General features: G+C 49.5%; 2 protein-coding genes across 3 annotated transcripts in view; both read left to right on the top strand.

Moving 5' to 3' along the window:
* Window positions 1-14,334, top strand: part of TAF1B (TATA-box binding protein associated factor, RNA polymerase I subunit B) — a 66,498-nt gene extending 52,164 nt beyond the window's left edge. Inside the window, exons 10-15 of the mRNA XM_058668288.1 lie at window positions 512-689; window positions 1,268-1,311; window positions 3,709-3,799; window positions 10,147-10,217; window positions 10,735-10,957; window positions 13,822-14,334. Coding sequence (XP_058524271.1) covers window positions 512-689; window positions 1,268-1,311; window positions 3,709-3,799; window positions 10,147-10,217; window positions 10,735-10,957; window positions 13,822-14,023 — 809 coding nt within the window. The 3' untranslated portion in view covers window positions 14,024-14,334. The remainder of the gene's footprint in view (window positions 1-511; window positions 690-1,267; window positions 1,312-3,708; window positions 3,800-10,146; window positions 10,218-10,734; window positions 10,958-13,821) is intronic.
* An 11,233-nt stretch (window positions 14,335-25,567) lies between these two features.
* GRHL1 (grainyhead like transcription factor 1) overlaps window positions 25,568-27,877 on the top strand; it is a 39,250-nt gene continuing 36,940 nt past the window's right edge. For both annotated transcript variants that reach the window (XM_058668287.1, XM_058668286.1), the window contains exon 1: window positions 25,568-25,760. In XM_058668287.1, the coding sequence (XP_058524270.1) occupies window positions 25,741-25,760 (20 nt within the window). In that variant the 5' untranslated portion in view covers window positions 25,568-25,740. The remainder of the gene's footprint in view (window positions 25,761-27,877) is intronic.

Raw genomic sequence — 27,877 nt, 5'->3', positions numbered from 1 at the left:
GACTGTTAAGTGACTAGAATCCAGCATCACAAAGCTACTGACTGGGAAGCCTAAGTCCAAGCCGAGACTCCCAGTTCCAAGGCCCCTGGCACTTTTGCAGTCTGAGCATGGCGTTTCCTCAGGAAAGCATTTCCCCCTCAGGCCGCTGGCCAGGATGCCAGCAAGGTAGTGCTTCCAGGAAAGCCAGTGTCAGGCAAGGGGACCCTGACACTCGTGGCTCTCGGTTAGGGACTGAGGCATGGCATGTTAAATGCAGGTTTTTTGAAGTCAAAATCAGAAAAAGTGTGCTTTGCCAATATCGTACCATGAGTTTTCCTGAGAAGACATCATTTGGAGGTTTATTTTATTCACAAATGTATGTTTCCACTTTCTATAGTATAGTATAGTATAGTATAGAACAGTATAGTGTCGTGTCGTGTCGTGGTTCAGGAAAAAAGTTACGGTGTGCACATTAGTGTGATCTAAGTAGCCAAAGGTTTTTAAGTCATTTTACTGTTTGGTTCTTTAACAGATGAAATGCATGGTTTAACCTGTCAAGTGGTAAAGGTGACTGGCATAGGAGAAGTGGATTTTTTGACATTTGATCCTATTGCTAAAATGGCAAAAACCGTGAGATATGACGTGCAAGCTATGGCTGTCATTGTAGTGGTATTGAAGTTGCTCTTTTTGTTGGATGACAATGTAGAATGGTAAGTACTAAATTTATAACAGGTAATACTTTTCTGTGCTGATCTTAACTTTTAATTTAAAAAAAAGGAAAACTGTTGCTTTTACCCAATGATTTAGACCAATGGAAAGCATCTGTTGTCCCATTAGAATGTGGAGCCAGTCCATAGTCACAGGACATTGACCAGGCCTGTGTGGCAACAATTCCTTCTTGCATAATTGTTGACTCAGCTCATGAGTTGTTTGATCCTATTTTATTCCTTAGGTAGCAGTATTTCTCACTGCTTCACTGATTTCTGAGCTATCAAATATTGCTGTAAATTCATTTAGCACTTTATATTACATGCCTGTAGACTTCAAGCACCAAGTATTTCTCAAGGGTCATAGAAAAAAAAAGGGAATCAAAGCGCTACCCCTCCCTGATATCACCAAAGAGGAATGATGATGTTACGATCTTTTCTTTCCTGTTTCAGCAATTTCTTCTTTAAAATTTGACATCAGTTTCGGGTACTATCTATACTTGTCTTGCAGAATAACTCAAATTTTAACTACCCTAATTCATGATTTCCAAACAGATTGATGTACCTCTTGTTATCTTCAGGTCTTTGTCTGATCTTGCTGAAGACTACAATGAAGACCACCAAGGTACTTACTGTTTTGTCAATCAGATTCAAAGTGATTATGAAGGATACAGTAAGTGTAGGGAGACGCTGCAAACATGCATGTCCACACACACGAGCATGGGCCTGCCTTGTGCCGGGGTCATGTCCTTGCTTTTCTGGAGAAACTACTGGGGCACTTTGAAGTCTCCCAACTGTGTGAAGACAAGCTTGCTTTTCATTCTTGACTGCTGCATAAACCAGACTGCACTAGACCTTGAACGTGTGATATTGATGACAGCTTGGTGATCATCCTGTCTGTCGTGATGCTCCAGCACTCTCTCCTGCTGGTCCCCCTCTCTGAAATGCCCCTTGCTGCTTTGCTTCTCCTTCCTAAATCGGAACGAACATCTCCAGCCACCATTACTCCTGTCCAGACATCTACTGGATGTCTAGTACGTTGATTTGTAAGCAGTGGCCTTGGTGTAACTGTACCGGGAGACTGCTGGTATTTACCAAGTGCTTAGAAGAACCCTGAGGTACCACACGTACCTGGCCAGTGACGGGTGGGAGGGACTAGAGGGAAAGGCTGTGTCTTACTTTCTTTTTTCTTTTTTAATTAGTTTATTTATTTACCTATTTATTTTTCTTTCCCCAGACCCCTACTCCCCAACGAATTCCCCTATATTATTACTATAGCATAGCTCTTCATAAACAGTCACATGTTCATCATTGCATGGACAGTGGCAGAGTCCAGCCTCCCATTGTCAAGATACAGCTAATAGTTTCATTAGTAGTCCATCTTTGATCTGGAATAGAGATGCACGCTGCACTGCATCCTCACATCTGGACATAATAGTCTCCATTACACAGTCACCACACATCCCTCTTAAATGAAAAGCCACAATACAAAATCAACAACAGGAAGAAAAATAGAAATTTACAACACCATGAATTTCTTGAGAGGTTTTGATAGTTCAACAGTCCTGAATTGCTGGCGATCCCACCACTCCAATCATGATAAGATCTCTCCCGAAACCACTGGCAGCTATAGTCCACCTTAGTGTCCCCATCTGCCCAGATCTTCACTGCCAATGATTGGCTGGGGTAGTTGATCAATTTGTTCTGTCCTCCATCCTCTACCATTGTACCAGGTGTCCTCTGGAGGCTCTGATGTAGTGCCGCAGCCTCCATGTACATTTGCATATGCTGTCCTCTGCTCTGTCTGAGCCACTGAGGAGGCCCAGCTCTGTGTCTCTTGCTTTCTTTCAAATGTGTCCCTGGTGCCTGAAATAGTAACTGGCCTAGGAGCAGGTAAAGTGTGGCAAATAAATGAATTCTTACATTCAATTCCAGTTTCTTCATTAGGATTTTATGTGCATTGGGTTTAATGGTAATGATCAGTTTGTTTGTTCTTTGCAATGCCTGCAAAACGCAATGCTTCTCTGAACAGATTGCTCCTGGTGGCCTCTGTGGGAGGGCCAGCTAGATGCCCTCCATCCTCCCTAATGCTGAAGGGTCATCAGCCTGCTGAGCAGAGTCTGCCAAGTACAGCCGTGCTGTCGGCAGGGCAGGCATTGTCCCCATTCTCTGCCCCCAGCCCCGGTCCCCAGCCCCCAGGGAGAGTCAGCCTTAGAGAAGTTGAGGTTTGGTCAGACTGAAGAGCCTTGAGCTGCTGTTCTTGCCGTTTTCATCTGTCCTCCTCATTATTTGGTAGGTTCCTCTCTCCTGGGGGCGCTGCTCCATAGGCCTGAATCTGGGTTAGGTGATTATGTTGACCACTTGAAAACATTGTTAGTTAGGCATTGAAGGAGACTGTGTGAGATTATAATGGAGAGTGATTCACTTTGCACTTGGCTGCACTCAGTTCTGTTGTCTCTAACCTCTGTCTTGCACACATGCACACCAACTCCAGCATAACATAATACGCTTTCTTGCTCATCTCTCATCTTTGAGTTAGGACCAAAATGCACAGGAACAGGAGCTGATGAAACTGGAAGAATGGAGTCAGCTATTAGAGTACCATCTTACACATCACATGTATTAATTAGTATCTCCTTAATTCACATATTTGCCAGACATATTGGCATACCACCATGGGTGAGGCCACGTATACTGAGCGTTGGGGAATGAGGCATGATTGTACATTGACAAAATTTGTGTTTCTTCTTAAGGAGATAATCAAAGTGTAGGAGAAACATATTCCTAGATTAAAAAGATGACTTCATTGTAACTAGGTGGGGCCACAGTGTAAGTAGGAAACTTAGACAAGGGAGTGTGACAGGTGCTTGGGAGAGTCCAGAGTAAGGCGACAGTGGCTCCACCCATAATCTCCAAGAACTGTTTTGGAAGCATTAGCATTGTTAATGAATGAAAATTCAGACAAACCGTGTGTATTTTTTGTGGTTTATTGGCTAATAATCACAGATTTCATTTCTTTCAGATAAGCCATGGTTTGATTTCAGAAAGTGGTACCAAGTTATGAAGAAAGCTGTTGACGAGAAAAAACAAAAACGGGAAGAAACAAGGGCAAAGTACGTTAACTCTGCTACGTCTAGCTGCGTCCCCTGTGTGTCTTTGTTCCCTTCACACTGGAAAGCTGAAATTGCATCAGTACAGACTCACTACCGTTATGGCATTGTTTTCCTATAAATATCAGCCCTACATTCTAATTCTGATGCAGTTTTTCTTTTCTATGTTAGTATTAGCTGTTAAGCAGCATCTACATTTGGTTTGTATTCGGCCAGTATCCTGTTCCAGAGTCCAGTCCAGGTCCCACCTGGAACTAAGTTCTGTCTGCATTTCTGATACTCCTCCCCGTCCCCTTCCACTGAGTTATTTGGTCATTTCCCATTATACAAATGTCACATATGTGGTCTTTGGAATATATGTCATTGAAATGTTAGAATGTTTCCTACCCTCCCCCCCAACAAAGGTCATGAAACAAAGGTGTTGAAACAGAGGAAAGCAGATAAGTAAGTCTATTTGGTTGCAGCTGGTCCCACCAACTTCCTCTGACTGTCATGCGAGTCCCTTGCAGTGGCGTGGAAAGACCATGGCTTCAGGGACAGTGCTGGGCTTGAATCCTGTTTCTTAGCTGTGCAGTGTCATCTCTTAGCCTAGTGGACTGAAATTGAGTTGACTTGAAATTTTTTTAAAGATTTATTTTATTTTTATTGGGAAGTCAGATATACAGAGAAAAGGAAAAACAGAGAGGAAGATTTTTGATCCACTGACTCACTTTCCAAGTGGCCACAATGGCCATAGCTGAGGCGATCCGAAGCCAACAGCCAGGAGCTTCTTCCAGGTCTCCCACGCAGGTGCAGGATCACAAGGCTTTGGGCCGTCCTCTACTGCTTTCCCAGACCACAAGTAGGGAGCTGGATGAAAAGTAGGGCTGCCAATACATGAACCAACACCCATATGGTTTCCTGGTGCGTACAAGGGGAGGACTTTAGCCACTAGGCTACCACGACAGGCCCTGACTTGAAGTTTTTAAACATCTTATCTTGCATAATACAGAATATATGTCCATTGATTTCTCTTTAAAACAATTTTATTCTTAGACCTTTGAGTCCTTACACAGCTTTGACCAAAAAAGTTAACAACTTTGTATTTTATGTGAATTTATTAATTTAGTAATAATTTGTAAGTAATTTTATATCCTTTGAGGAGGAAAAATTAAGACTTCTCAAATTAGTTGAAATGATAATTTGTTGAGCTCCAATTTCCTTATCAGTAAAACAGGAATAATAATAATACTTATTTATCTGGTAATTAACATCCAATTATCGACTTCCCGCAGTATAACTAGATTATTTTTCTTCTAATTCTCAGAGTTTGTGAATGGGGACGCTGACACTCAGGGGAGAGTAGTCTGGCCATGGGGCAAGAGGAAAGGGGACGGGTTCCCTGCAATGGTGTCTAAAGTGCTCAGGAGATAGATGGGTCCTGCCTCTACCACGTCAGAGAGGCCCTGCAGTCAGAGGCTCCGAATGGGTACAAAGAGCATTGGTGCTGCTGTCTTGGGTCAGCTTGGAGAGTCAGCTGGGGTTGGTCCTGACCCCTAAAGGCCCTCATTCCCCGGGCATCAGTGGCACAGGGCACTCCTTAGCCAACTTGGGCAGCACCTACACCTAGAGCGTGGCAATTGGAGACCCATTTCAGTTTGCAGTGTTGCATTCAGGAACACATTGACTACTGACTTCTAGCTAGTAAACAGTAACGAGCTTTACTAACTTACTGACTTTTCTAAAGTACGGGAGAATATAGTGACCAAAGCGAGTGAGTCTAGTTATCAAGGAAGCCTGCTGCAGACTGATACACAGGCTCAGAAGGAGGCACTGCTGGCCCTGAAGGGCAGCCCCCACCAGATGCACCCACCTACTGCTTCACCTTGCCCCCCCATTTCACCACCAGTCTCTCATTTTTCTCTCTGGACATCTTCCATGCTGTGGATAAAAACCATTGAGACTGGGGCTCGGCAGCGTGGCCTAGTGGCTAAGGTCCTCGCCTTGATCCCATATGGCTGCTGGTTCTAATCCCGGCAGCTCCATTTCCTCTCTCTCTCTCCTCCTCTCAGTATATCTGACTTTGTAATAAAAATGCAATAAATCTTTAAAAAAAAAAAAAACCATTGAGACAGTTTTGTGTAGTTAAGCATCGCTTAACTGTGTGTGAGATTAGGGGAAATCACTAATAACCAGCAGCTGAAACTAAAACTGAACTCTCAGAGGCTAATGATGGCTTTCATTTGTCACTGAAGATGTTGAGAACATGGAAGAAAATTAAGCAGTGTACACAGAAAGTTCCTGCAAACTTCTGGCTTAGGCAGCAGTTTTGACACCAAAGCATTATCAACCAAAGTAAATCGATAACCTGGACTTGGTGAGATATAGGAAACTTTTGCTCCTCATGAGACACATGAGAAAGAGAAGCCGCGCAGGCTGAGTGGAGAGAGACTGTGCAAGTCACATGTCTGATACGAAATTTGTATTAAGAAGATGTAAAGAATCCTCATACAGTGAGAATTCAGTTTTGTCAAGTGGATTTGAATAGACTCAAGAAGATGTATGGATGACACACAGAAGTTGCTAACATTGATAGTAGGGAAATGCAGATAAAACCACAGTGAGGCATCATTGCACACCAACTAGTAAGGCTCAAAACCCAAAAAATCAAAAAATAGGCCACACCAGGAGTGGGGATGAAAATGGCACAGCCATTTTGGAAAGTTGGAATTTCTCATAAAATTAAGCGCATGCTTATTGAGGTTCACTAATATCCCCTTAGATATTTACTCAAGTAGAATGAAACCTCCATACATATAAAATCCATCTAGGGAAGTTTATAGTGACATCATTTGTAATTCCCTAAAACAAGCAGCAGCCTCAGCATCCTCAAGCTAGTAAATGAAGAAGCAAACTGTCGTCCATCGCTCAAGTAGAATAGCATTCAGCAACACAGAGGGACCGCCTGTGGATCCATCAACAGTGTGCATGGATCTTAAATACATTCCTAAGGGAAAGACTCAGAAGGTTACAGAAGGTTTGATTTTATTTATATTGCATCCTGGAAAAGACTAGATTTGCAGCGACAGAAAAGCAACAGTGGTTGTCTGAGATGGAAGCATGAAGAGAGGGGTTGACTTCAGTGTGCATGGGAGGTGTTTCAGAATAATGGGGCTGTTCTGTGTGTTAGTCATGCTGATAATTACACACCTGGATGTGTTGTCAGTGTTGGCAGGGCCACTGGGCAGGATGAATTTACTGGATGTAAATTATGCCTCAAAAAATATGTATTTATCTATTTATTTGAAAGGCAGAGTTAGAGAGAGACAAAGAGCTTTTCCATCCATTGGTCCAATGCACAAATGACCGCATTGGCCAGATCGGGCCAAGCCAAAGCCAAAGCCACGAACTTTTCGTAGGTCTCCCACATGGGTGACAGGGACTCAAGCACTTGGACCATCCTATGCTGCCTTCCCAGGTGCACTAACAAGGTAGCTGGATTAGAAATGGGCTGAAGGACTAAATCATAGAAAGATAAGGAAAGTTTACAGATCACTTGAAGCTAGGTAACAAGGTGTTTGGCTTGTCTTTGTAGCTTTCTGTAGTTGGAAGACATTGGCCAATTAAAGCAACTTTTTATTTTTTTTAGATTTATTTATTTTTATTAGAAAGTCAGATATACAGAGAGGAGAAGAGACAGAGAGGAAGATCTTCCGCCCAGTGATTCACTCCCCAAGTGACCACAACGGCCGATTCTGCGCCAATCCGAAGCCGGGAACCAAGAACCTCTTCCGGGTCTCCCACTCTGGTGCAGGGTCCCAAAGCTTTGGGCCGTCCTCGACTGCTTTCCCAGGCCACAAGCAGGGAGCTGGATGGGAAGTGGAGCTGCCAGGATTAGAACTGGCGCCCATATGGGATCCTGGGGCGTTCAAGGTGAGGACTTTAGCTGCTAGGCCACGCCGCCGGGCCCTAATGCAACTTTTTAAAGAAGTTTTCATTTTAGATGATATTCTGCCAGCTCTGCTTTCAGACCAGAGATAGTCTCCCAATGAAACTGTTGAATTTATCTGGACAATAAGACGCTGGACTCTGTGCATGGTACAGGCCCACAATGAAGGAATCATGACTGGTTATGAACTGTACTGCCACAACAATGTTGAGGAATCCAGTATGGGGAGAGGAGTTGGGGGAGGGGTTGGGGGAATCCCAGAGCCTATGAAACTCTGTCATAAAAAAAAAAAAAAAAGTGGTATCTAAACAGAGTGTTGTTATTTTATATGACCTTTCCCATTCTCTGGGCAGGTGACCTTAAGGAAGTAGTACTGACACCTCCTGGTCAGGGCACCATTTCCACCTGCCTGGGTGTCAGGTGCTTATCAAGGATGCCTGAGGTAGGCGTGCCCAGAGACCGGTGCTAGACTGCTTTAGGGAAATGCTTGGTTTCTGAGCTTGTTATTGTAAGTATTTGAGAAAATAACATCACAGATATCTAAACATTTGCACTCATTTACTGAAGAATTAGATGATAACCTTCCATTATATTTTAAATGCGGTACGGTTCATTAGGATTCATTTGTACCTGTCAGTAAGATCATCTCCTCCCAACACTCATTTCTTCTCTCCTGCTCCCTGATTGGAGAACACGTCATCTCTGCGCTTAGCCTTTTACATCGATGTCAAAATCCAAAGTAAAACTTTAGTGTTTGTTCTGTGTGTAGCCATGATTGTATTAAGTATTCTTTAAAGATTTATTTATTTTTTATTACAAAGTCAGATATACAGAGAGGAGAAGAGACAGAGAGGAAGATCTTCCGTCCAGTGATTCACTCCCCAAGTGACCACAATGGCCGGTTCTGCGCCGATCCGAAGCCGGGAACCAGGAACTTCTTCCGGGTCTCCCACACGGGTGCAGTGTCCCAAAGCTTTGGGCCGTCCTCGACTGCTTTCCCAGGCCACAAGCAGGGAGCTGGATGGGAAGAGGAGCTGCCGGGATTAGAACCAGCACCAATATGGGATCCCGGTACATTCAAGGCAAGGACTTTAGCTGCTAGGCCACAGTGCCGGGCCCTGTATTAAGTATTCTTAAAATTCTTGAGAAAAATCTCAGTTCTTGACTAAAATGCAAAATGTCTTCTTTTACATTCATTTTCTGCCTCCTCATGAAAAAATGATGAAAAATGACCAATAAGAGAACATTATAAGTTTGAAAATGTAGTTCTGACTTCCTGTTCCTTCTCATCATCTTTTCTGGAAAATCCACAGATAACTGAGTGTCTGCTAGCCAGGTCCTGTGTTAAGTGCTAGATAGTAACTCTAGTCATCACACAGGAGCTGAAACTATGCATACTTTATCTTAATTGCTGCTCGCAGCAACCTTGTGAAGGTGGACAGCAAGGTTAACAATTGGCTCTTCACCGGTCAGTGAGGTCCTTCCAGTACTGGAGGCAGAGAAAGGACAGGGACCATTTGGGACATGGAGCCCCTCTGGCTTGGTCACTCTGAGTGGTCCCTCAGCAGTGGTGGAGCCACGCCTCTGACTCAGTGCTCTTGCCGGTTGCCAGTGTCTCCTAACCCCAGAAAAGGCCTACAGTCAAGAAGGTAGATTTCATGTTAACTGCCAGTTAGGAACATCTACTACTTGAGGGAGCTCAGAAGTAGTATAAAGGAGATGGCGTGAACATTGGCATTTTGTTCCTAGCAGCAGTGTCTGTCTGGCAAAGTTCAGCAACAGCCACTAGAGCCAGAAGCAGCAGTCTAGGACCAGCCACCCCTAATCTGTAGGAATCTCAGATGACTTACTCCTTGCCCTGGAGGAGCCCCAAGGGCCAGATGACTGGAAGATCCCAATTTTACAGTGCGCCTCCCTGGCTGGCTATCCCTAGGCCAGAACAGGTTGGGCCGGTACAGACTTCAGGACGCTGTGGTGCAGGAACTCTTCCCTCCTCATTGCCACCAGGAATAGAGTAGATTTCCCAGTATTCAATGTGGAGAACCTGGTACGTAGGGGCCCTTTGTGCGTGTGAGCAGGATGGGAAGTGCCCCTGACTTACTCCATGCAGGGCAGCTAGAGCAAAGGAAAGGAGGGACACTTGCTTGGTGGTGGCTTCTGGGAAGATACATAGCAAGGGAGTTTTGTGGTGAGGGAAATACTTTGATTTCCTTTGCCATAATCCAAAGCTTCCAGACCCTACAAGCTTGTGGGAGGCATGCGGGGCAAGCACGCCCTTCTGTTGGACGCCTCTCACGCAGAGCTTCCTGGGGCTGTAGGCAGTGTTGACCTGTGCCGGTCAGCCACGCTCAGCCAGTGTCTGCAATGTGTCTCAGGCCAAATTTTCTCCATCCTGCTGCAACTGTCTCTCTGCCTTGCACAGGTACCTGTGGAAAAGTGAAAGACCACTCTACCACTCGCACATTGACAAGCCGGTGGTGTACAAGAGAAGAGGTGAGTTAGGGTTTCTGGTGTTGGAGCCAACTAGCAGCACAGTCGTAGAAAAGCTAAGTGTCCTGACTTGAAACAAGGATTGCATATATCAATTTTCGCTTTTTTAAAACAAATATCCCAGGCCACATGTGTGTCTCCACAAATACCAGTTCCTGCAAGGAATCGCCATGGGGGTCTGCTTCTGGAACTTGAGTTTACTCAGAACAGAGCTTTACTTCCCACCAGAAGCTTATGTTCCTGTCACTTTCAAAGTCCTCAATTGCTGCAGCTTTTAGCATTCTTTAGAGAATTAAATTTTGATGGTCTTGTACATTCTTTTTCTCAGTTGTAGGATTAACATAAAAGTTGCCATTTTGCTCATCCTAGGTAGTGCCCCATACTCCTCTTGTGGTTGTTGCCCTGTCGTTGCCCCTGTTAAGTCCAGGGATGCGCTGGGCACTCCTGCTCGTGGCCCACGTCGCCTTGTGCATTGAAAGTGGCTTCAGTGTGACTGCTTTCCCTTTTCCTCACATTCCAGAAATGGTCGTGAGTCTCCAGAAACAGTTCAGTGCGCTGGTTCATCCAACACCAACTTCTGGGGGGAAAAAACCTTCAAGCTTTCAGTTCAATTGGACTGAAGAAGATACCAATAGGACGTGTTTCCATGGACACAGCCTCCAGGGGGTCCTGAGCAAGAAAGGCCAGTCGCTGCTCATCAAAAACTCCTTGTACTGGCTCAGTACGCAGAAGTTCTGCAGAAGGTATGTGATGCTTTGGGAAGTCAGACCAGACAGGCTGGCATCTCCAGTTTGGCCCAAAGGGGTGTTAACCTCTAATTTTCCTAAAAAGTCACATGTGTGATAAGAGCCAGATAGGTTATTTATCAGAATTAGCAAGTAGTGAGCATCTAGTCAAGAGAATGGAAATGTGCCTGATGTTGTGTGCAGAGTTGGAGGAAGGCAGACAAGGTGGCCGGTCCCTGGTCTGTTCCCAGCAGCTGCCCTCAGAGGGCCCGCTGCCCATGAAGCAGCGGCTCCAGACATCCTACGCCTTCATTTCCTAGGCTTCCTTAGATGTCTCAGGCGAGCAAGGCTCCACCCGTAGTGCCCACCGTCCAGTGAACCAGAGCCTGGCCCCGGGAGAAGCTCAGCAAGGATTAGTAACTGAACGAGTGGAAAATGAAGCCATGCCAAGTCTTTGAAAGGATTCATTGAGATGCTTGGAGTCAGCCAGTATTCAGTAAATGATGCCTGTGATGATTATTATTTTAAACAAAACTAATGTTTATGAAACAGTTTTCTTCTGGAGTTGGCATAATCAAAGGTAAATGAAATGTAAAAAATACAATAGGAGGTGATAAAATGAATTTGTCCCAGTTGAGGTTTGCTGCTTGAAAAAGTACAGTTTTAGCTGCATCATTGGTGACTAAGGAGCCGCACTTTCCCAATAGGACCATAGCCCGGACCATGCTGCTCTGAGGTGAGGCCTTCCTGGGCAGGGCGTGGTGCGTTGGCTTGGTGGGCTTTAAGCTTTCACCAAGAGGAGGAGAGAAGGTGGCAGTGCTGGTGGGTAAGGGCCCACATCAACTTCAGGCAGTGGGTTGCTGGCGTGGCTGCACTCATGGCCTAGATGTTCAGTCCTGGGGGACTCCTGGCCCATCAACCTCGGGGCTCCTCTCCACAGGGCAGCTGGTGGGAGGTTCATGGTTCTTAGACTGAAATGTGTCACGTTAAGTGTGACCAGACCTCGTGCAATCGGATGCAACAGCCATTTCTCTGTACATGACCTTAGCTAAAGAAACTATAAGGTGAGATTCTGTCATACCTCCACTTTATGCCAAGGTCAGCCATCAGCCTTGCCTATTTTATTTTACTTATTTCAAAGACAGAGACAGAAAAGTCTTGTATCCACTAATTCATTCTCCAAAAGACTTTAACAGCAGTCTGGGCCAGACGGAAGCCAGAAGCCCCGAACTCTGCCTAGACTCCCCACGTGGGTAACAGAGACCTAGCTCCTGGGGCCACCCCTACTGCCTCCTGGGCTGCAGCAGAGCAGGAAGCTGGAGCTGGAAGCAGAGGCCAGCTTGAGCCAAACACGCTGATGTTGAATATAGTGCTCCAAGCCACGTCTTAACCACTGCCGCACATGCCTGTTCTTGCATGTTTTAGAACGCAGCCTGGCACCACAGAAGCAAGTTAAGCCACAGAGCCATGTCCTGGGAGCCTGAAGTTCACTCGCAACACAGCTCCTAGCTCCACACCACTGACCATGGGGACTGCTTTAACACGGGCTGTGTCCCTAAGTGATATGTGTATTCCCGTTCACTTCAGGCTTGTTTTTTTTAACCACATTTCAGGAATTTCTTCCACAGAAATGGACAGCTTGTTGTGATACAGTCACAAAGATTAAAAACTGTATTATGCTGAGTGTACTCTGTTTAAGACAACCAAGTAACATATAACTAAATTTTCAAGATTTCTATCCAAAATTGTTTAAATGAAATGTTTTTCAATGCTTGAGAGCAGATATTCAGTTGTAGCAACCATGTTCTTATGGTAGAGGATTCAATTTCAAGTATTCAATAGAGACAGTTATGAAAGAATTATAAGGGGGCCCGACACAGTAACTCAACAGGCCTATCTTCCAGTTGCAAGCACTAGCATCCATCTGGGCAGGGTTCCTGTCCTGGCTGCAGCTGGGCTCACTCCACCCTGGCCCCACTCAGTGCCCTCATGCCTGTACAAAATGGATCCCAAACACCAAAATCTTTTTTTAAAAATACACCCATATTACATCTAATCAAACACTAAAATAACGCAATTCCATAATATTATCAGCTATGTAGTTGTTGCTTGGCATTTCAAAATTGTCATGTGGTCTTCTAAAGGAGTTCATGTCCGTGTTCCTGTAAGGCCCGTCTTGTGGGCGGTTGACTGTCCTTGGAGTGTTTGTTTGGCTATGTTGTCTGGCTCCTCACCTTGGCCTTTCCCCTGTAGTCTACTTGTTATCTAGGTCATGTGTCCTGGACAGTTTTCCTTAATCTGGACCTTGCCAATTGCAGCCCTGTGACACCATTTGACATGCTTTTCTGTCCCCTGGGTTGCCTGAACTTTGATGTGGTTGGAGATTGGTGATTAGCATTAGCTAGAGGTTTGGTAATACCACATTTGATCACATTCAGGCTTTACTATTTTTAAATAGGTGAAAATTCTCACTAAGCATGTCTGTAGTGCATACAGGATTTCAGGGCACATTGGAAAGTTGTGTCTTACTTGGGGTAGGGGGAGGGATCTGGCCAGCTTAGCCAGCTAGAACTCTCCCAAGATGCTCCTCTCTGTCTTGACCATGTAGGAGGATGGGGCGAGGCCTGGTGGGGCCAGAGGAGCTCTGAGCAAGAGCTGGGGCCTTCCGGCTCCCCCCACACCACATCCCCTCGTGTGATCTCCATTGGCAGGGCTGACATGTTTTCCTGTGTATGTTGGGAGTTTTCCCAAGTTCTGAGTTTCCTTCTGGTTTGGAATGCTACCATAAACCTCTCTAAGCTGCTTAGGAGATATGCCGAGGTGGACATAGGCATTTGCAAATGACCACACAGTGTAACCTCCTCGTTTCTCTCCCCTTCCAGCTATTGCAGACATGTGACAACCTACGAAGAAGCAAATTTTTCTCTGAGTTACCGGTTTGTACTAAATCTCTTCTCCTTCCTGCTGAGAATAAAGAGCTCCTTACTCCATGAAGAAGTGAGCTTAATTGAAAAGAAACTTTTTAAAAGGAAATACATTAAACCAAACCAACCGGCAAGATCCAAAAGAGTGAGAAGACGTTAAGAACTTTATTGAAAAAATGTTTTGATGATGATAGCAATGCCTAGTTGTAATATAACTTTCAAGAGAATCGTGAAAAGTATATTTTACTATGTGACACATATGCATATACATACATATCTACGTATGTATCAGATGTGTTTGTAAAAATGTTTGCTGCAGTAGGTTAAGCCACCAGCTGTTAAACCAGCATTCCATCTTGGATTGCCAGTTCAAGACCTGGCTTCTCCACTTCCCATCCAGCTTCCTGCTTGTGGCCTGGGAAAGCAGCAGAGAATGGTCCTCTGCTTGGGGCCTGCGCCCACATGGGAGACCTGATGAGTGCTGAGTTCCTGGCTTCAGCCTGGCTATTGGGACCATGCAAGGAGTGTGTCAGAGAACAGACAATCTTTATCTTCAACCCCCCCAAACACGCACACACAGGACCTTCCAAAGAAGTAACTCTTTTCTAAAACTGTGTGCTATAAAATAGGTAAACTTCGATTTTTTTTACTATGAATATTCTTTAAACAATAAATTATATAAGTGACATCTAGAAATTTTTATTTATTGGGTGTTTTTTGTTGTTAAATTTTTATTTTGAATTTTATGCTACAATTTCATAGAGACTGGGATTCCCCCCGCCAAACGCCCACCCCCCGACAGATTTTCCCCACATTGCTACGATAGTACAGTCCTTCATAAGGAGTCATGATTCCGTCAGTCTGTTATTTAAGTGTGCCCCAACATTGCTGGTACAATGTCAGACAGTCCAGCATCCCACTGTCCACACATTTCCAACAGCTTCACTGGGAGTCCATCTTAGATTTGGAAGCAGGGATACAAAGTATTTATTGTATTTTAAAGTTAAATTTTCTGTTTGAATGAATTGCTTACTTTTTATACCCCAAAATGAATCCCAGGAGGTGCAAGATCTGAACACTGTAGCTGTCTCATGTGTACAGTATGAAGGTGTCAGAGGACCCAAGTGTGCATATTTGATGGTCCTGTTGAGGGAAGGAGCTTTTAAGCCCCCAGAAGCCTGCTAGCAAGACAAGTTACGAACCGGGAAAATACAGCTCTGGGGCCTGTGCACGTGTGGCCGTGTGCCACTCCCGGGCAGACTGAGGTCGCGTTCCCGTCCCTTGGCTGCAGCCTGACCCAACCCTGGCTTGTTGCTGAAATTTGGAGAATGAACCAGAGGAGGGAAGATTTTTCTCTCATTGTCTGTGCCTCTCTCCCTTTCAAATGTAAGCAAAACTTGCAAAATGAGGCAGGAGTGGGTAAAGTGCCATAGTGATGGACAAATGGAGCTCCAGGGAGTGACAAGGGGCAGTGGGGATGATCAGGGGGTACTCAGAATGTCCCCAGAAGGAGGCCAGGAGCCGCATCAGATTCTGAACCCCCTTTCAGGGATGTGGTAGGTGAAGAGCACCACCATGACTTCTCTGTCAAATGGAATTTCCTCTATGAACAAATTTTGCTTTTAAATCAGATTCCTTTCTACTGTCATGCAGCATAATCTTAAGATTTTAGCTGCCACTCAAAGGAAGTGAAATCTAGTGAGACTGGCCGAGGCCTGAGTAACTACCAAACTCATGTGAAATTGGAGACTTGCAGAGAGGAAAAGCAGAAAGCAGCCGATACCTGTGGGAAAGACCTGTAAGAGCTCTCTCTCTCTCTCAGTCTGCGCACTCAGCCATGTGAAGACAGTGTGCACGAGCTGAAACTGAGTGAAACATGCATTGGGGACCAGCAGTGTAGTGCCACAGGTTAAGCCACTGTCTGCAGGGCTAGTACCCTGAAGCAGCAGTTCAGGTCCCACCTGCTCCACTGCCAGTCCACCTGCCTGGTAATGCACCTGGAAGGCAGAGGAAGATGGCCCTGCATGCTATCCATGGCTCTTTATTCATTGCCTGCACTGGCACAAAGCCACTCGGAAGGAACACAGCATTTAAGTCAACACTGTGTCTACACAGAGGGTAGGAGAGGCAGCCCACCTGAACCCCAGGAAGACAGTGCAAGGCGTCTCCATGGCGGGATCCCAAAAATATGATGCAGCGTACATGCTCACAGTGCATATTTATTTTTAAAGATTTGTGTATTTATTTGAAAGGTGGGATTACAAAGAGAAAGATCTTCCATCTGCTGATTCACTTCCCAAATGGGTGTGACATTAGGGTCTGGGCCAGGCTGAAGCTAACAGCCAGGAGATCCACCCTGGCCTCCTATGTGGTAGACAGGAGCACAAGCAGTTGGGCCAGCTGCTGCTGCTTTCCTAGGCACATCAGTGGGGAGCCGATACGGGATGTCACAACGGGCAGTACAGTGCCCCGCCCTGCATCTTCACATAGAAATCCCCTTCAGAGGAATACATCTTCCTTCAGTCAGCCCTCCAGTCAGTCCCTTGCCCCTAGGCAGTCGCCCTGCTCCAGACCCTAGAGCTCTAGCACCCAGGAGGGGATGGGGCCACAGTCCAACTGCTGAAGCCTGGGCTGCTCCCACGGTTCTGGCTGCTTTCACTCACCCCTTCTGCTTGGTCCACAGTGTTTCCCTGACATGCTGATCCGGGAGTGGAGAGGGAGAGGCCTTCGAGCTCCCCACGCCCCCAGGGGAGGAATGGGGACCCCAAGATCACAGTGTCACCCCTGCCAGACCCCTGCAGCCAGCTGAGCTGGACGTCCAGTCAGCCTCACTAGCCAGGGCGCCCCCAGACAGGACCCCCTCCCCCAGCCTCTGGAGGGACCCCACTTGTGGGAGATGTGAAGGGGAGACATTTGAGGCTTGACGACAAAGCGGCCCTCTTCCCAACAGGTCACTGCAGGGTGGTTTTCAAATGTTGGATGGGTCTGGTCCAGGCGTGGGTTTTGAAAGATACTGAAAACTTGCAAAAACAGCAGGAAAGCAAAAATGGGCCCAACTTGGGAGCTACCCAGGGTCCCATGGCCACATCTCATATCCACATGTACCCTCACTTCCTGCCACACAGTGCTACGAGGGATCGCAGGCTCACACAGTGTGGTCAAGGTCAGAGTGTAGAGACCTCAGCCTCTGGGGTAGACCCCAACCCTCCCTGTCCCTCCATGCTGAACCAGGGCTGCCTGAAAGAAGGAATCCTGAGCACGACCTCTACCCCGGCCCTGCCCCCAGCCTCCCCCTCACTGGTCATCACACCACTTCCCTCATGGCCGAGCCCTAACCCGCCAACCCCTCCCCAACACAGCCTACTCTGCATGGGCCTCACACAGACCTCCTCACCTCTCACCGGCTGGGGGTTGCAACACCTCCCGGCTCAACAGGCGTTTATCATTCCTCAGCTAGCTATTTTCCAAGAATAGATTTAAGAGCTCCAGGAGGCTCACACAGCTCTGCTGGCTCCTTGCTGTCTCGAGCCTGGTGGCGGAGCTCCTGAGGTCACCAGTGTGTCTCCCACACACCATCGCCCGTCTGCTGCCCTCGGACAAGCCGTGGCAGCTCCCGCCCCAGGGCCTTTGCCTGTGCTGGAGCCTCCAGCAGACGTGTTTCCTCCCCTTCTCGGAAGAATGCCTGTGATTTCCTTGGTCCCCTGCTCTGGTGCCTGCCTCTCGATCCTCTCCTCCCCACCTCCCCCAGGGTAGAGTCGGTCACTCCTGGAGCGCGGGGCACACCTGGGCCTCCACGTGGAGCCATGGGAGTTGGTTGCGTGTAAACCATCTTCCCAAGCCTGGGGGAGGCTAAGAACCATGGGTCCTTATGCCACAGTTCACCAGGGGCCCTGGGCAGCAGGCCAGATCAGGCCACTGGACACACCCCATTTCTAAAGCCAATTTCTGACTCCCATCTCTGCCTCCTACATAACCCAACAAAAGCTGTAGGGCCACCCCTCCAGGCATCTTTTGTAAGAGGCTGGCAGTGGGTTCATGCCCTGAGGAAGAGCACGCTTGCAAAGCATTAGCTTGTGGGGGGAGGAGTCCTCTGGAAAGGGAGAAGAGCCCATCATTTTCTGCCTCAATCAATGCCCCCTGGGCAGAGGAGCCTGCACCAGGTGAGCACCCCAGAACCCCAGCAGGGGCAGGATCCCGACAGGCCCTGCCCTCCCCCTGCAAGGAGCCCTGCTGTCTCCTGCAAGGCTGTCTCCCGCTTTGATGTCTCTTGGCAAATTCTCCAAGGTGTTCTGTTCACTGTTGCCAACAGACAGAACTCACAATCCCAGCTACCAGAGTCGATGGGCTCGGCATTAAGTCCACATGCACATGGACTTTAAGGGAAGAAACTTTTGGCCTCTTGGGGTTGTCTCTGAAAACCCTCGCTCACGCACCATCCACTGCAGCCTGGCTCCCTGAAGGGGGAGAGCTGCATCCATGGGCTCTGATGATTTTAAATGGATGCTACCTAAAATAAGGAAATTTGGAGCCCAGCACTATGGCTCACTGGCTAAATCCTCGTCTTGCAAGCACTGGGATTCCATATGGGCACTGGTTCATGTCCCAGCTGTCCCACTTCCCATCCAGCTCCCTGCTTGTGGCCTGGGAAAGCCGTCGAGGACGGCCCAAAGCCTTGGGACCCTGCACCCACATACGAGACCCAGAAGAAGCTCCTGGTTTCAGATTGGTTCAGCTCTGACCATTGCGGCCACTTGGGGAATGAACCAGCAGGCAGATCTTTCTCTGTCTTACCTCTCTGTAAATCTACCTTTCCAATAAAAATCAATGAATCTTTTTTTAAAAAATGAGATTTGACCTAACCCTGTCTTCCATGTCATCTCAAGCTTGACATTGAAATGAGACATTTCAGACTTTACACCCAGTGTGTTTGGGACTTGCAGCTAGGCACCCTGGTCAGAATCCTGCCCTCTGCTTTCCCCCAGCAGCAGTACTGCGTGAGATGCCGAGGGAGAGCCTGCCCCCAGCCCCATGCTTGCAGCAGCAGCCTGATGGGCTCCACCCTGCCATGAGCAAGATGGGCTCTCGGAACCTTCCTGGGTATACAGGATTCAGTGAAGCCAAAGGGGAAAATGCAAGAACATCTGGGTTCCTGGAGCTGCCAGCAAGTGTGTGACCTCAACCTCACATGGCACCACAGGCTCCCATTCCTTCACAAGTGGGGTAGCAGCTGGCTTCTGGGATCTAGGTCCAGGTAACTGACAACATGGAGAGGAGACTGCAGCTGGGCAGCAGGTAGACGTGCAGACGGGAAAGAGGCCCAGCCTTCACAAGCATGCCCATCAGCAAGGTCACGTGCATGTGTGAAACGCAGCATCTGGGTGCCGCAAACAAGCTGTCAGTTCCAGGAGGCCCCTGAGTTTCAGAATCAACTTAGGGAGCTCAGATGCCACGACCCAGGCGGTGTCACCTGCAGGGAGCAGCCACGACCCCACCGCAGTTCATGTGTCCAGGGTACCATGCAGCAGGGGGCCCAGGCTAGCCTGGGTTCATACCCAGGCCCATTCGCTGGGGTTAGGGAGAACTAGGGGATTTTGGAGCAAGGTCTGGCCTAGAGCTTGGAACCAGCAGCTGCTCTCCACAGGCCCCACTTCTCCATCCACAAGGTGGGCATGACCTTGCTTGTGTCAACAGCTAGATGACCTTGGGTATGTGGGCATCTCAAACACAGGGCACTGCCCAGAAAAGGCCCCGCCACAACCTCCTGCACCCATGACAGCTGCTGTCTGCACAGGTGCCCAGGGATGCTGGCCGTGAGACTTTATATCTGGTTTTTTTTGTTTGTTTAAGACTTATTTTTATTGGAAAAGCAGATTTACAGAGAGGAGAGGCAGAGAAATATCTTCAGTCTACTAGTTCACTCCCCAAATGCCCTTGGGACACTTCTCTTTAAAATAAATAAATAAAGGCCCAGCTCGGAAGCCTCGCGGCTAAAGTTCTCACCTTGCATGCGCCAGGATCTCATATGGGTGCCAGTTTGTATCCAGCAGCCCCGCTTCACATCCAGCTCCCTGCTTGTGGCCTGGGAAAGCAGCAGAGGATCGCCCAAAGCCTTGGGACCCTGCACCTGTGTAGGAGACCTGGAAGAGGATCAGGGCTTCAGATCGGCTCAGTTCCAACCATTGCGGCCACATCGGGAGTGAATTAGCAGACGGAAGAGCTTTCTCTGTCTCTCCTCCTCTTTGTATATCTGACTTTCCAATAAAAATAAATCTTCATAAATAAATAAACAGCAACAGGAGCCATTGCTTTAGAAGGTTAAGTCTCCACTGCGGAGCTTTTGGTTTCCCATATTGATGCCATGTTGAGTCCCGGCTGCTCCACTTCCTTCCAGCTGCCTGCTAATGCACCTGGGAAAACAGCGGAGGATGGCCCAAGTGCTGGGGCTCCTGTACCCACATAGGTGACCTGGAAGAAGCTCCCGGCTCCTGGCTTCACTCTAGCCCAGCTCTGGCCATGGTGGCCATCTGGGACATGAACCAGCAGATGGAGGCTTTCTCTCACTCTGTCTCCTTCTCTGTTTTTCTGCCTTACAAATAAATAAACAGAATTTAAAAATAAAAAAAAACTGTGCCTGTGTCATGATGTAGTAGGTTGTTGCTGCCTGTGCTGCCAGCATCCCATATGATCACTTATTCACGTCCTTGCTGCTCCACTTATAATCCAGCTCCCTGCTAACATGGCCTGAGGAAGCAGCAGAGGATGGCCCAAGTCCTGGGGTCCCTATACCTGTATGGGAGATCTGGAAGAAGTTCCTGGCTTCAGACTGGCCCAGCTGTGGCCACTGAAACCATTTGGAAAGTGAATAAGCAATACAAGATTTCTCTCGTCTCTCCTTCTCTTTCTGCAATGCCTTTCAATCAAATAAATATATCTTTAAAATGAAGAAAGCCCTGTGATAGGTGTGACTGGCATAGCCCACAGTCGGGGAAGCCGAGGCTCAGCACTTAGTGAACTCCTGGGGGGCGCCTGTACCCGTCTTCCCTCCTGCTGCGCAGACTCCCACGGCAGGCTGGGGTGGGGGAAGGTGGGGCAAGCGTCAGGGAGATGGCTAAAGCATGGCCAGCACCTTTCCACCCCATGAGAAGTCACTTCCCTGCAAGCTGTTTCATCAGACAGGACCCTCCCCACCACCCTATATGTAGTGAACCCTACTACTTAGAGGTAGTGAGGTCATAGCCCAACCAGCAAGCCCCCAGACCAGGGAGTCTGCCCTTTATTCTTCGAAGGAGATAGCAGTCACCCAGGAGGGTTCCCCACACCAGGCCCCGAATGGGGGTTTTCAAGGGTGTGAGCTCAGGGACCCCCGGCTCACACAGGCTGGTGTCCTTGGTTCACAGGTAGGCAAACGCAAGGAGTTGGGCCATCTTCTGTTGTTTTCTTCAGGTTATCTTCAAGGAGCTGGAGCATGGACTGTGCGGAGCCCTGTACTTGCTAGTACATACAAGAATCTGGTCTGTGAACACCTTAAAGTCTCTTTGGGGATCTCCCCAATTGAAATGCCGGACTCAGAACCCTAACCAAGAAAAGACAGAACAAGTCAATTAACCACTTCAGTTATATGTTGGCAGCAAAATACTGGGCAAACGGAGACTCTATGATGGACTATGTCAATCAGTGGATTCCTCAACGACTTCATTGTGCTTGGAGTGGCAAGATTGGCAGCAATTCATAACTGGTGAACAATCAAAACCACTTGAGCAAGATCCTCGGAGTATGCCCTACATCCGGGACCTGGGGTGAGTGGGAAACTGGGTGGGGCTTCTCCCTCAATATCCCCTTTACCTCAGATATATGAAAGAAACAATATGGAAATAATAGTCTTATCCACTTTCCTGTAGCCCTTGAACCTTTTTGCCCTAATTAACCATGTAAAGATTGTCAAAAATATAATAAAAAAAATAAGAAGTGGAGCAGCTGAGACTCAAACCAGCATCCGTATGGGATGTTGGCGCCAAGGTGGACGCTTAGCCTGATATGCCATGATGCTGGTCTCAGGATCCTTGTTCTTTAAAAAAATAAATAAATAAAACTGCTTCCTCCTTGAGCTTAAAGGTTGTGATGAAAAAGATCAAGATGTTAAACCTCACAGCTTAAGAAAAACTGATCAAGTCAATGGAATACCACTTTCCCTCACAGGTCAGCTTTGCTCGTCCCTTGGCTGGCAAGGGGTGGTCCTCACTCACGGGGTCTCCACGGGAACTTGGGGGGACAACAGGGAGAGGTCTGCACAGTTTTCTCCAATTCTAGGAATTTACCCTATGGTTAAATGAGGGCACTTAAAAGACTTTGTGTAAAACTGGAATTAAAAGATAAAGTTATTTTGGTGAAAAACAATTTTTGAAACTGCACCAAGTCTTCACATGGTTTGTGGAAAGCATACATTATAAGGAAACTATACATGGGTTCCAAAAATTTTACACTACATTTCATTATTTTTTACTATTCCCCTCACACTTTATTTCAAAGGCAGAAAGAGAAGGAGACAGAGAGATCTTACATCTGCTGGTTCACTCCCCACAATGTCAGGGCTAGATGGGCTGAAGCCAGAAGCCTGAACTCAACCGCAGGCTTCCATGTGGCAGGCAGGGTCCCGAGAGCCTGAACCCCTACCTGCCTCTCAGGGCGTGTGTTAGCCGGAACTGGATTGCAGCAGACGCAGGACGCAAACCCAGCCACATGGGATGGGTGAGGCATCCCAAGGAACAACTTCCCTGCTCTGCCACACACCTGCTCCGAGCTTGCCTTTTAATCCCATCTCCAGCAAACTTCCTCAGGCTGACTTATATCTGACCAACCGTGCCAGAATGATGTTAGGCTTGAATGTACTTGTGGAAAACTGAGGACATGAGACTGGCTTCTTGCCACAGCCCTGCTTCCCAGACTTGTCTTCTTCCTCTTCTTTTTTCCCCTAAGATTTATTTAATTTTTTTTTTTGGAAGGGCAGATTAACAGAGAGAAAGGGAGAAAGATCTTCCATCTGCTGGTTTACTCCCAGATGGCCGCCAATGGCCAGAGCTGAGTTGATCAAAGTCAAAAGCCAGGAATCTCCTCCAAGTCTTCCACATGGGTGCAGGGTCTTACTGCTTTCCCAGGCCACAAGCAGAGAGCTCGATGGGAAGTGGACGCAAACCAAACCAGTGCCCAGGTGGGATCCCAGTGCTTGGAGGTTGAGGATTAGCCAAGTGAGCCACTGTGTTGGCTTCTTCTCCTTCTTCAATTTTTATTGGAAAGGCAGATATACAGGGAGGAAGAGAGACAGAGAGGAAGATCTTCCATCTGATGATTTACTCTCTAAGCAACTGCAATGGCCAGATACGAAGCCAGGAGCCCAGATCCTCTTCTGGGTCTCCCATGAGGGTGCAGGATTCCAAAACTTTGGGCTATCCTTGACTGATTTCTAGGCCACAAGCAGGGAGCTGTATGGGAAGCGGGGCTGCTGGGATTAGAACCAGAGTCTATATGGGATCCCGGCACGTTCAAGGCAAGGACTTTTAGCCACTAGACTATCGATCTGGGCCCCATGTTTGTTTCAATCACTACATCCACTTGTGGTGGCTTTGGCTTTTGGCTTTCTGCTTTGTTGTTCCTTCATTGCTTCTCTAGTTTCTTTTATGTCTGCCATGGACCAGGCCCTAAGACATGCACCTAGAGAAGTTGCCAAACATCAGGGCCCTGCTGATGGGCACCGGATATTCTCCATGTCCACTAGGCCCCGGGGAGGCTGGCCTGTGCGTGGTGCCATCCCTGTACTCCATACGTACAGACACCAACAGTCACGTGACCGGGCCCAGACGAGGGATCCCCCAATGGGCAGGGTGTCCTGTGGCCTGGGCAAGCCCAGGACAGGCAGGGAACGGGGTGCTGGGGGGTCACTGATAGGTGTGAGTAGGACAGGAAAGTGCAGGGTTGGTAGGAGGGCGCTGAACTGAGGCGCCTGGGACAGGACAAGGTATGGGGCAGGTAAAGGGGCCTTTATTCCCATGTCTATCACCTCAGCTGCTGTTGGGTGATTTGCACTAAACCCATGCATCACCTCCCGCCATGCTTTTACTGACTTTCTCTCAGACTAGCTCCCGTGTAAGTGTGGTTTCTAGAAACAGCAGACACATGGGGGAAGTGAAAAGTCGTTGTGCTCCAGTGTGGTACCCAGGGCTGGAAGACAGGAGCAACTAGGGGATTCTGAGTTAGGACCCCAGGGCCTTGGACAAGCAGGAGCAAGATGGCCACAGGAGAGGCATGTCCACAGGCAGCGGCCAACAGTGCTGAGGACCTCGTGTGCTCCATCTGGGGACCAGGCAACCAGCGGATGGTCCCTTGCTCAGCTTCGACACTGGCTTTAGCTTGGTACCTCTTGCCAGCTGCTCCGTGCTGGCCCCCAGCCCTTCTCACGGCCCTGCAGAGTTGGCCCTTGTCACAGCTTTAACAGCACCCCAGGCGTGGCTGCACTGTGCAGGTTAAGCCACCTGTGTGCCCTGCTGGGGTGCCCAGCGCCAGCAGCTGGCATGTGCCTGTTTGGGCTGGCCCTGGGAGGAGGCAGTGATGGCGATGGTGGTAGTGGTAGCTTCCCGACATGCCCATGGGAGAATGAACCAGAAGATGGGAATTCTGTCTTTGAAATAAAGAAGTAAGGATTCAAGAAAATACACGAGCCTATACTTTACAATTTTTTATTTGAAAGGCAGAGTTAGGTAGAGAGCAGGAAAGATATGCAGAGAGGCCTTTCATCTGCTGGTTCACCTCCCAAAGGCTGCAGCAGCTGGGGCTGGGACAGCTGAAGGCAGCAGTGTCCCAGGTCGGCCGGGTCCTGGGCCATCCCCCACAGGGTCCTAGGCAAGCGAGCAGGCAGCTGGGTCCAAAGTGGGCCAGCCAGGGCTCAGTCCCAGACAGCTGAGTAAGCTAGCCCCACTTCTGTTTTTGCAAAACACCACGGGGGACACTGCCGGTGCAGATGCCAGCTCTGGTCTCAGGGCAGGTCCACCTGGGGCCACCACACATCTGCAAGACACACCAGTTTGGACAGGACTCCCTGAACGGTCTACACTGGCTCTTGTCAGCTCGGTTCCGCGGAACACGCTGGGGTCCTCCTTTGCCTCTGTTACAGCCCCACACCTCCTTCCCAGGACATTCCCAGGCCGCCCCTGGACGACCTCTGTCGCCTCCTGATTAGCACAGCAGCCAGATTAAACCTTTGCAAACCTGAGTGAGTAGAGCGCCCCCCCACATCCTCCCCCCACCCCGCCGCCTCCTCAGAGCAAAGCGCACACTCCTGACAGAATCCGCTCCCGTTCCTCTCCAGCCACACGGCGCACCCCGGGGATCTACCTGACCCACTGTTTCAGCCCCACGCCACAGTCCCCATCGCCGGCTCTGCCCTCCACCTCACAGCCTACCGCAGTACGAGTCTAGCACTGTCTGGCAGCCCTGCCTGGAGCGGCCCGGGAAGCGCTCTCCGCGCACCTCGGAGGCGCTCCAGCTCCCGGGCGCGCCCCGCCCGCTCCCGCCCAGCGCCGCCGGGCCCGAAGGCCCCGCCCCGGCGCCCCGCTCGCCGGCCAATCAGAAAGCTTGGCCGACCTGCCGGCCCCCCGAGGCCCCGCCCCGGGCCGGCGCGCCGCCAGCCAATGAGCGGCCGAGCGCGGCGCCCAGTGCGCGCGGCCCGCGCGGAGCCGGCTCAGAGCGAGAAAAGCGAACCCAACCCGTCGGGGCCGCCGCTCCGGACCTGCCAGCCGCCGCCGCCGCCGCCGCCGCCTCCCCCGGCTCGGCTCTACTGTCCCAACCCGAAAGTCCAGTTCTGCGGCCCGGCCGCGGCGAGCGAGCGCGATGACACAGGAGTACGACAAGTGAGTGAGGCGCGGGCGCGGGAGTCCCGCTGCCGCCGCCGGGGGGCCCTGGCCCGGGCAGGGGGCACCGCCGCTGCCCGCGCCCGCCCGGCCGTCCGCCTGCCCTGGCCTGCGGGCGAACGAGAGCCGGCGCGGCGGGGACCGGGCTGGGCCTGAATGGGTGGGCGCCGGCCCTTCCCGCCTCTTTGTTGGGTCGGAGCGGAGCCCCGTCGCCGGAGCCCCCCGGCCAGGCCCGGCCCGGGGCCGCGCGCGGGGTGTGCGGGGTGTGCGTGGGGCCCGCGGCGTCGCCCGGCCAGGCGGGCCAGGCGGGCGGAGCGCCTGGGGGCCGCGGGGCGGCGGCGGGACAGGTAAGGTCGTCGCGGGCGGGAACTGAGGGGGAAGAGGCGCCGGGGGCCCCGGGCGAGCTGGAAGGCCGGCGGTGCGAGTGGGAAAGCGGCTGTGGGAGTGCGCGTGCCACTTGCATCACTGCGGGTAATTAGCGATGGCTGCGGCGATTAGCGCCGGGATGAGGGAGAAAGGGGCGCACGCCCGGAGGGGTCGTGCCCATGGCGCGCCTGAGGCAGCTTTTCTGTGTGAAAATCGGCTGTCCCCTGCCCCAGACCTGTGGGCGATAAAAGGAAATTGCCTCGGAGCCGAGCCAGGGGACACCCGTGTGGGCTTTGGGAAAAGTTGGTGGAGAAATGGGATGGGAAGTTGCCGAGGTCCCCCGTGGGGTTTGTGGGGGCCGGGTGGGTCGCACATGGTCTTTTCTGAAAGAGGATCCTGGCGGTTTGGGTGTGGGGTGATGCCGTGTGCATGGGGCCGGGGGCGGGTCGGGAGCTTCGGGACTACACGAGGAAGTAGTCGCGAAGCCACAGGCTGTCTGTGTTCATGACTTGACCAAGAGTTGAGATAAGGCCGAATTTCCAAAGCTCTCATTTTGGCCCGAGGCAGCCTTTGGGAAATGTAAAACACCTTCAGGGTGATCGCACACATAAACCATCTGAAAAATATTTTCAGTTGCTTGTACAAATTTGGGATGGGGGCGGTGGGAGCAGGCTGGAGACTGGATCCGGAGCATAAAGGGAGCTGGCCAAGCCCGGAGGCATTTCGGTGTGGACTTCTGGCAGTAGCTGTTGTAAGAGCCTGGCAAGGACACCCACAGGGGTCCACCGCACAGCCACGCACAGCCACAGCCTGGCACTCCGTGGTCCTCATGGGTCAGAGGTGAGAACACTTGTTGGTGACCCACCCCTCCTGTTGACCACGTGCAGGTGTGTGCGGGTGAGTTCAGTTATGAATCTGCCGCCCTCCTTCTCTCTGGCTCCCCCTCACTTTTTGAAGATGTTCTCCTTTATAAAAATCAGCCTCTGTTGTAAGAGCCTGCCTAGCTCTACTGCCGATAGTTGGAGAGTTAATCAGGATCTGTGCGTTCACCGGGGAGTGGGGAGGTCACCTTCAGGCCGTTCCACATTTCATCTGGGTGTTGCAATGCCAGCTGATGGTTAAGTTTGCTGGTTACAATAGTGATAATTCAGAGTTGTCCCAAACATTTCTCTTTTTTATTTTAAAGGGCTTAATTTTGCTGGACTCTGTGTTCAATTTTCTGCCTCTCTATTGACTTACTGAATAGTTCCAAGTGAACGGTTACTGCGGCTGTTTGCATTTCAGGCTTTTGGAATCACTGATGTTTGCTTTAATATCCTAAGTGACATCTTCGTTGAAGACACCCTGCCCATGGCCTTCGGCTTCTTGAGTGTGTCGCACTAGGGTCCCCGTTAGAGGAAAGAGTCTTTTCAAGTCTCTTTTTTGTTCATTTATTGTTGTAAGATTCTTAAATGTTTATCTCCCAGATAAACAGTTAACTCCCAGGCCAGAAAATGATGCCTGTTTATTGATTTACGGCCCCCTGGCCACATTCCATGCTCAGTCGCTGGCGTGGGCTGCTGGCCACCTGTGTTAGAGTCTACCTTTCTCATCTTCCCCATGCATTAACTGCACATCCCTTTACTCTGTGCCTCACCTCCCTGCTTGAGACATTTTCCAGTGCCAGCAGGACACGCAGGGGGAGGAATGAGGGGCACCCATCCCGGGAGATCCCCATGCTGAATGTGGATTCCAAGGAAGGCTGCTTTGCC

This window comes from Ochotona princeps, chromosome 8 (genome assembly GCF_030435755.1).
Source record: "Ochotona princeps isolate mOchPri1 chromosome 8, mOchPri1.hap1, whole genome shotgun sequence".
Lineage (NCBI taxonomy): Eukaryota > Metazoa > Chordata > Mammalia > Lagomorpha > Ochotonidae > Ochotona > Ochotona princeps.
Note: the sequence above shows the minus strand (reverse complement) of the source record. Positions and strands in the feature narration are given on the sequence as shown.